This window comes from Hermetia illucens, chromosome 1 (assembly GCF_905115235.1).
Source record: "Hermetia illucens chromosome 1, iHerIll2.2.curated.20191125, whole genome shotgun sequence".
NCBI classification, from domain to species: Eukaryota; Metazoa; Arthropoda; class Insecta; order Diptera; family Stratiomyidae; genus Hermetia; species Hermetia illucens.
The window spans coordinates 179,025,537-179,035,068 of NC_051849.1; the positions used below are offsets into that span (position 1 = coordinate 179,025,537).

General features: G+C 39.8%; 1 protein-coding gene across 1 annotated transcript; it reads right to left on the reverse strand.

Annotated features, from left to right (window-relative positions):
* Nucleotides 1–585: 585 nt before the first annotated feature.
* Nucleotides 586–9,288, reverse strand: LOC119646866 (putative uncharacterized protein DDB_G0291812). Its single transcript, XM_038047495.1, has 4 exons — nucleotides 8,753–9,288; nucleotides 8,450–8,647; nucleotides 8,182–8,393; nucleotides 586–818 (listed from the first exon to the last, which is right to left on the reverse strand). Exons 1-4 carry the CDS (start codon nucleotides 9,286–9,288, stop codon nucleotides 586–588), a joined length of 1,179 nt encoding a protein of 392 aa, XP_037903423.1.
* Between the last annotated feature and the right edge of the window lie 244 nt (nucleotides 9,289–9,532).

A 9,532-nucleotide genomic window follows, 5' to 3' on the forward strand; every position in this document is an offset into this window, starting at 1 on the left:
CCTGAGAAAACGTTATTTCACGATTACTACTGATATACTTTGCAAACATACAACTAAACACCCCACAATCACTTCGGTTCATTTGTTGGGGAATATTCACAACATTTTCCCTCGTGAATATCTCTGGGTTTAGTGGTTCCTTTTTCTAATGATTCATTCCGTAAATAAGCTTCAAGTACTTCTAACAAATGAGAATTTGGCTGGCCCATGGAATCAAAATATCTGATTTTTTTCTGTTTTAGGTCAATTATGGCTATACACCAGTGGACCTGGTTAACATGGACTGGAACCAAAATGATATCATATGAAAATATATCTGCGTTCCTGGTCCATCTGCGAACCGCACTGTAACCTGAATGCAGAAGTCGCGGAAGAAAGAAAGTATTCATTGCGTAAACTTTGTGCATCCCTACCAAATTATTTCGGCCACTGTGTTCCATTAAAAGACTCATATAAAAGTTGATGATGTTATCATTTAACCATTCCTTGCCTTCTGTAGGGAATTTTTCATTTTCGTCATGAGAATCTGCAAACTTGGGTTTCTTTCTTATATTTGTTGGGTCAACGTTATTTAATTTGGCCTTTCTATATCTTGGGAGATGTTTGTGTCGAACTGCCTAGTAGTTCTTGATAAACCGTTTCTACATAGCTTTCGCGGTTTTCGTTGACCTTTTTCAAGTACTTTCCTTTTGTTTCCTTCAAGTTTTTCCTTATTTTATCGAAATCTACTTTATGATGTACTTCCAATAGGGTACACTTGATAGTCGAATGGAATCTTTTATTGTAATTATTCATAGCTTTTTGCAACATTTGTTTTACTGAAATTTTTGTTTTGTTAAAAATTAATGTCCTAAACTTGTCCACTATTGTTTTGTGGAGGCTTTCTACGTCTGCGATGCCTGTATGGCCTCTGTTAAATGTAAAGCAACGTCCTCTGAGCGATGCCGGATTCCATCAAATTCATTTCCACCGACTAATTTTCACGGTTTTCCAATTTTTGCAAAGTGTTCCTCTAGACATTCTATTATAGTTATATGATTTTTATCGGGCAAATAATAGGCACGTCCAAATTTAGAGAATTTGTCTATAATAGTCAAAAAATTGTATTTCATTATTGTGTATATATCGGCATAAATTATATCTCATTTTTCCGAATATATTTTATTTGTTGGCAAACATCACATTGGCTAATAACAATTTGTATTAGTTCCAGCAGTTTTGGGAAATAGATTTTATATCGAATGGCATTGAATGTCTCTTGTATGCCTGAGTACATACTTTCTCTGACATGATACAAGGATACCTGCTTTACTGCCTCAACTTCCGTTTCAATGTCAAGTGCTCTGAACGAACATCTAAAAAATTCAATTCGTTTGTCATTGGAATACATTTCCCTTATTTTTTTTGGAAGTATCTTGTAATTCGTATCTGGCAGTTCAGAAAAGATACCAGTTCTACCTTTCTCTATATATTTTCTAAGGATCTCGCCCAAATTGTTTAGATCGTACTCCGCTATGTATATAATACGTTTTTTATGTATTATGTCTAATTCTTTTGTTTTATTATTGGTGAGGATCAACTGCGTTTTGTATTTATTTACTATCTCCTGTTTGGGAGTCCTATAATAGGGCGCAGGTCGCTCCAAGTCCAGCCCAGTATTAAACTCGGCTCACTTACTTCTTGGAAGCGACGGTCTCCTGGCCCTTTATCCCTCGTTGTCGAGTAAAGCTGTGGAAAGGCTAAAAGTGACGAAGTTAAGGTCTTATCAATTGATTGGAAGTTCCGCAGATGCAATAAAGGAACAAACACTCTTCTTCTCTTTAACTAACACTTTATTAATTTGGTAATACTACACTATTTTTCCTTATATTACAACAATTTATTAACTCTCCTAGATACTCGACCGCGCGGGATTACTTCTTACTAGACACGATCGCTACTCCTTACTAGACACGACCGCTACTCCATTTTCGAATATTCCATTACTCCGCTCCATTTCCGCCTCGCTGCAGCTTAAATACCCTCGGTCGCCAAGTCCATTCGCAACAACCCGGAATTTACATTATTGCTCAGGTCAAGAAGTTTTGTTTGTAAGTTCAATCAAACTAAAACAGTAAACACAACAGTCAGCCGATAGGCAATGTCGTCAGAATATACTCATGTGCTATGGTGCCGGTGACGACATAGCTCAGTAGCAGGCCGGAACACGGAATCGCTTGCAAGTTGCACATTAGCACATGGACAAGGTTGTTAATGTTTGTTGTGAAATTTGAACATTCTGCGACGTACGCTGACCTTTCAGCAATCACTGCTGATGATTGCTGACGATGTTGATGCGGACTTAGGCGGTCGATGGCTTGTGGGAAATCGCCCAAACACCTCTTTTATGGGAATGTGGTCGAGGAGTTTCTCCTCGGCCATCGTTACGTCGTCGCCCTCTTCGTTTTCAAGTACTCTTAAGTCAGAGAAGGAGTTAACTCTATCCTCAACTCTTCGTTTACAAGTACTCTTAAGTCAGAGAAGGAGTTAGTTCTATCCTCAATTTCTTCGAAACATTCTTTGTGTTCCTCATCGGATTTTATCCTGCTCAAATAATCAGCTACTTTGTTATAACGTCCTTTTAGATATTCAATTTCGAAGTCATATTCGCCTAATTTTAACAACCACCTCTGATGTCTCGATGACAAATCTCTACCTCGGTATTTAGCCTGAAGGTATTTAATTGGCTGATGGTCAGTCAGGACCTTAAACTTGTTATCATACAAATACGGTCTCAGATAATTGATAGACCATACGATGGCTAAAAACTCCTTGTCGGTAGCTGAATAGTTACGTTCGTGGGAGTTTAAAGTCCGAGATATAAAGCAAATAGGGTATCCATTTTGTGACAAAACGGAACCTATTGGATAGTTTGAAGCATCTGTAGTCAACTGAAATTCCTTGTTAAAATTCGGGAATCTCAGGATTGGTGGCCACGTTATAAGACTTAAGTTTTTCCACAGCATCGATATAATTTGGATCATTATAGTTGACTTTTGTGTTTTTCCGAAGATATTTCGTCATTGGTTGGGCGACTTTAGCATAGTCCTTGATGAATTTTCGGTAAAAACCGGTTAATCCCAGGAAACTTTTTATTTCTTTTTCTGTTTTCGGAGGTTTTATTTTTTTCGATTATTTTAATTTTGTCCGGATTTGGTTTTAAACCATCTGCTGTAATTATGTGACCTAAAAAAGGGGTTTCTTTTTCCATAAACCTGCACTTGTCTATTTGGATTTTTAGACCATTTTTCTCTATAACTTTAAATATATCCGAAATAGCCTTGATATGCTCTTTAAGAGAAGTGCTAAATATTAGTACATCATCAAGGCAAACCACTCAAGATCTATTGATGAAATCTCTAAGAATATCACTCATGAGCCTCTGAAACGTGACAAATGCTGTTTTTTTCTGTCCTCTTTTATCAGGATTTGGTGGTACCCTTTCGCCAAATCAATTGTCGAAAAATATTGGGCACGACCAAGTTTATCGAGTATGGATCGGATCGGGTCGATATTCGGTAAAGGAAATTTGTCATCAATTGTCACTTCGTTTAATTTGCGGTGTAATGTTTTTGTTTGATTAGTCTATAATTTTTTATGTAGACTGGGTTGTTGTCTATAGTCCTTAGTCTTTGTTTATAAAAATTATTTGTGGAAAGTTTCGCTCCTTCCAAGTGGAATACATCTTGATATTCTCTAATTATCCCTAGCAAGCTAATCATTGCGGGTTGATCTAAACTGTCTTTACTTATTAGTTCCAAAATTTTTTTGTATCTAGTTTCATTGTATGTTTGCTTCTCTCCTCTGAAGATGTTATAGTTTTCTAATGGTTCGGTTTTAACATTAAAGTGTTTGATAACAATATCTTCGTCAGTGGTGTTGAGAAATTTTATGTGTTGGACACCTTTTACAGGTATGATTGTATTTGCAATAAAAACACCTTTTTGTATTTCTGTGTTCAACACTATACTGTCTTCATCCACATTTATATTGATTGGAACTATCATTTCAACATATCATATCCTCCTGACGCCACGGGGTTGGTACAACATACCGACCGTCTTCAGTTCGATAGTGCTGTGATTGGAATAGATGTTTACATCGCTCTTCATCCAATTCAACCCTCTCATTTTTGTCAATGGGCATGTCCCAAAAAGGCCTTACGTTTTGCTCAAGTTCCTCCAAGGAAACATATGAGGCCGTAACTTTAGAAGCAGGCAATGCTGCAACCAGATACTACCAGATACTACCCATCCAAATCGAGTATTTTGCGCTAAAAATCCTTCCACAACTTCCACTCCTTCCAAAAATAATTAAGGAAGGGCATTGGAACCTACAAGAACCGGAACATGCGAAGCGTGATCTGTAACCGGATCTGCCAGCCTCTTGCCTGTGAACAATGAATTTATTCCCCTAGGTGGACGAGGAAGACCCCCTTTGGTAACTCGCTTGACTACCAGCGCCTTCGTTTCCACGTTTGAACCATCCTCTAAACTAAGAGTCAACCCGACAATTGAAGACACTCTTCCTGCGGATACTCCTCCCACTCCGGATACTTCCACATTGGTTCTCTTCTTAATTAGTCGCAGCCTTTGAACTAACTCCTCAGTGATATAACTGCTCTGGCTACCCTGGTCGGCCAAGCACCGAACTGAAATTACACTTCCATCCTTTGCCTTTATCTTTATTACAGCTGTGGGCAATATAGTTTCGGAATGGGCAAGTTTTGTAGAGTTTTCTGCGTGATGAGAAATACTCCCTTGCATGTATGACCCGCTCGATCGATCTTTGCCGGGATGCAATACTGGTGCATGCTGCCCATGACAAAGCTCGCATTTCAAAAACTTACGCCTTTGACATTCCGTACCTTTTTTGTACTTATGGGAGGCACAGAAGACACATATACCATAATGCCGGAGCAGATCCCCTTTGTCCTTGCTGTTTATTAACCGTAGACATTTTAATACCAGATGATCTTCCATACAAATGTAGTATGGAAAACGCTTTATTTTTCCCCCTTGTGCTTTTGCGGCAAGGGAAATTTCCCTATGTGGTTTTTTTCGACCACCTAGGGTCTCTGCCTTCTTAGCAACGGAATGTTCTTCTGCTTGAACCTTCGCGAGTCCGCCCAACCCCTCCCAATTAGGAGACATAACTATGTATCTATTTTCCAGGAATAGATCAATATCATCAATTGTTACGGGAAGTTTTGGCTGCTTAAGCAATGAGTCAAATTCCCGTCGGGTGGAGACATCCATTTTACGGGTAAGGATAAAAGGTATGAAAGGTACACTTTGATCACAATTGAACCCAGCTTTCCTCAGGTTTTGAACCACTGAGCGCATTGTATCAAGTGCCCTTCCAATGGTACTGGGGTCTTGTAATACTATCTGGGGAAGATCTATGAGGGCCTGGATCTCATTTTTCAACCAGCGCCCGAGGATTACTGTAGCGTCGTTCCAGAAGTTCCCAGGCCTTATCGTAGTTTTCCCCATGCACTCCTAAGTGTTCTACGACTCTCCTCGCATCAACTTTTGATTTGCTCTGCAGCATCATTAGCCTTTCAGGTCGCCCAATATCAGATCCTTCATAGACTGATTGAAAAATACTACGGAAAGACTCAAAGTGACGAAGGTCCCCATCAAACGAAGGAATATCAGGGACTGGTGGACAAGGACGAGGTCTATGGCCGCGATTCCAATAAGGAATGCCTTCGGTCTCGGAGCTTCTTAGCCCGAAGCCTCTTGACGGCAACGGTATGTCACCAAAAGGTATGTTCAAGTCATCGCGAACCCTGGGAAACCATTCTCTAGAGAACAAGTTTTCCGGCTGTTTTGTCGCGTCCTCCGACTCCCCTTGAGCTTCATTAAGCTCGACTGAAGGTCCGGGGCGCGGACTTGATGTTACCCTTCCACCTGTGATTTCTACATCGACGGGAGAGCTTTCGGGAATGAGATCGCGATGAACACGCCCAATCAGCTCCTTAGTCGCATTGTAAATACCGATCATAACGGATAGTTTATTTTCTCGGAAATAAACAATGTCCTTAGAATCGTTTTGGCGAAGAAGTTGGCTGTGGCCAGCGAGGAAATCCCAATAAAGCTGTTGCACTTCTTCCCATGCCGCAGCAAAACGCTCTCGTGTCCTTTTTTCTTGCCGGAGTTTGACTAGGGACTCCCGCACACTTTCAAGTTTTGCGACCCTTTCCTGCTGGGCATCAATAATTGCCTAAATCTCCATTCTGGCTAAATTTGAAGATCGCGATAATACCGAGCTCCGCGGCGATAGTATAACTTTGCGTCTTTAATTTGGGCGCCGCAACGACAATAATTTTGCGCTCTTGATTTGAGCGCCGTTACAACAATAATTTTGCGCCCTAAATTTGAGCGCCTCAACGATAATAATTTTGCGCCCTAAGTTTGAGCGCTTCAACAATAAAAATTTTGCGCCCTTAATTTAGGCGCCGCAACAACAATAACTTTGCGCCCTTAATTTAGGCGCCGCAACAACAATAATTTTGCGCTCTTAATTTGAGCGCCGCAACAACAATAATTCTGCGCCCTAAATTTGAGCGCCGCAACAACAATAATTTTGCGCCCTTAATTTAGGCACCGCAACAACAATAATTTTGCGCCCTAAATTTGAGCGCGGCAACAACAATAATTTTGCGCCCTTAATTTAGGCACCGCAACAACAATAATTTTGCGCCCTAAATTTGAGCGCCGCAACAACAATAATTTTGCGCCCTAAATTTGAGCGCCGCAACAACAATAATTTTGCGCCCTAAATTTGAGCGCCGCAACAACAATAATTTTGCGCGCTAAATTTGAGCGCCGCAACAACAATAACTTTGCGCCCTTAATTTAGGCGCCGTAACAACAATAATTTTGCGCCCTTAATATAGGCGCCGCAACAACAATAATTAGTGATTTCCACTCCGCAATGGCAATACTCTGAACAGGGCACTGAATACGTGGGAAGCGCAACACTGTAAGGATCTATCCTTTGGTCTGAACGCGCCCACGTAACAACAAAATGGTGCACTGAAAACGTAGGAGACGCAACACTACAAGGACCTTTCCTTTGGTCTGAACGTTCCTATGTTGTTCCAGCACAAACAAAGCACCGATAACTTTACCGATGTACTATATGAACCGTTCAGTATTGTCGCGGCGGAACACTAACACGTTTGTAAACTACGCACTCATTAACAACAATTTGCACAAAAATTTTTATTAAAATTCACTATTTTATAAATTTTAATTTATAGATACTTACTTGAAGGATCCTAATTTGGTATCCAATCCGGCTCGACGGACCAGTTGTTTGGAAAGTCTCCTAATAGAGCGCAGATCGCACCCAAGTCCAGCCAAGTATTTAACTTGTCGCGCTTATCCCTTGGGGGCGATGGAGTCCTGGCCCTTTATCCCTCGCTGTCAAGTAAAGCTGTGGAAAGGACAAAGTTAGGGTCTTACCAATTGTTTTGGAAGTTCCACCAGTTCCAATAAAGGCACAAACACTCTTCTCTGGTTTAACTAATACTTTATTGAACTTTTAATAATATACTAATTTTGCTTATCTACCACTAACTTTCTAACTCTCCTAGCTACTCGACCGCTCGTTTACTCTCGATTACTCCAAACTTAATATCCAAAAAGAACTCCGTACCCGATAAAAAAGACTCCGAACACGACTCCAAAAGAACTCCGAACACGACTCCAAAAGAATTCCAACACAACTCCACTCCAGTCCGTTTCCGCCTTGCTGCAGTTTAAATACGTAAAGTCCATTAGCAGCAAGCCGGAACTTAAGTTTGTTTGAAAGGTCCAATCAAAACAAAAACTGTATACACAACAGTCAACCGTTGGGCGATGTCGTCAGAATATTCCCATATGCTATGGTGCTGGTGACGACATCGCTCAGTAGCAAGCCGGAACACGGAATCGCTTGCATTTTGCACATTAGCACATGTGCATGTTGTGCATTAGCACATGGGCAAGGTTGCTGTTGTTTATTGTGATACTTGATAAGTCAGCAACGTACGCTGACCTTGCAGCAATCACTGCCGATGATTGCTGACGCTGTTGATGCGGACTTACGCGATCGATTGCTTGTGGGAATTCGCTTAAACAGGGAAGTTACTGTCCACGATGTGGAATGATTCCCTGATTCGTTGATTCCCAATTAATAGATCTAAACAAGAAGTTCCTAACGATGTAGTGACTTCTTGTGTTATACCAGTGAGTTTAATTCTATTCTCACTATCTTCTAAGTTCCTACTAACATTATTTTTACAGATAGACACGTCTGCACCTGTGTCTATTAAGAACGATAGATGCCTCTTTGCATCGTAACTGTATATTTTAATGAAATTAGAACAGTTACCACTAATATTGAAAATTTTATTTACATATTTATTTCCGGGAGGTTCTGTGTATCCTCTCCGGAACCTATTACTTTTCCCTGATTCGTGGTAATGTGTACGTTTCGTCTATCATTATAGTTGTTTCTGTTCCTATGGCTTCTATTATTGTTACTGTTTCTATGGTTATTATTCCCATTATTATTATTATTGCGGTTATTGTTATTGTAGCTGTAGTTATTGTTGCTTCGGTTATTTTGTTGTTTATTATTTTTATTATAACCATTTTTATAATTATCGTTTGTTTTTTGATTTTTTCTTTTACCTCTCCAGTTGCCTTAAATGTGCAACATGTTGGATGTGGCCTGTAGCTCTATATTCTCCAATTCTTGCGGTAAAGATACAGCATCAGAAGAGGTTGTGGGTCTTGCTGAAAATATAGTGTTTTTGAGCTGGTCATTTAATCCCTTTTTAAAGATAGTTAACGCGTATGTCTCGTTCATGCGCGTGATGACCTTTTTTTCGCTCAAAGTTGCTTCGTTACCCAATTCTTGAATCTGAAGTTGATTCAACTCATCAACTAGAGACAAAATTTTGTCTTTGTATACCGTGACACCTGATTTATTTTGGTAAGTGCTGTTTAGTACTGAATGTATTTGCGGGATTGTTCGGTTATTTTTATATTTCCCTAACAATTCGGACTTTAAAGAGTTGAAATCAGTTATGGAGGCGTTACATAACGATAATCTAACAGTGGTACTGAGTTTCACATCAGTGACGAAGTTTATCAGTGTAGTTGTCCCTGTTGTTGCTAGTGTCATATATAGTAGTTCGACAATTGTAAGGAATGGTTCTAGTTCCTTATTGTAGGTAAGAGCAGTCGACATCGTGAATTTATAATTAGTGAAATAAGAAGAGCTACATAAGTTACTTTAGAAATATAACTTTTATTAAAGATTAAAACCTTCTTTTTGGATTCCTAACTCCGCAACAATCTGCGGAAGCTACAATCAGCAGCAGTCTGCCGTTGGTCTAAATGCCACAGGAATTGCTCAGGAAAGATATCGCTGTATAGCAATTATCTATCCTTATGGAAAGCAAATAACCAAGTGTGTCGAGTCTTGGGGCTCT

Coding starts and splice junctions, on each gene's coding strand:
- LOC119646866 (XM_038047495.1), bottom strand. CDS start 9,288: ATGTCGACTGCTCTTACCTACAATAAGGAACTAGAACCATTCCTTACA. Junction 8,394..8,449: donor AACCTCCCGGAAATAAATAT/GTAAATAAAATT, acceptor TAAAATATACAG/TTACGATGCAAAGAGGCATC. Junction 819..8,181: donor ATCATTCCACATCGTGGACA/GTAACTTCCCTG, acceptor CAAAAATTTCAG/TAAAACAAATGTTGCAAAAA.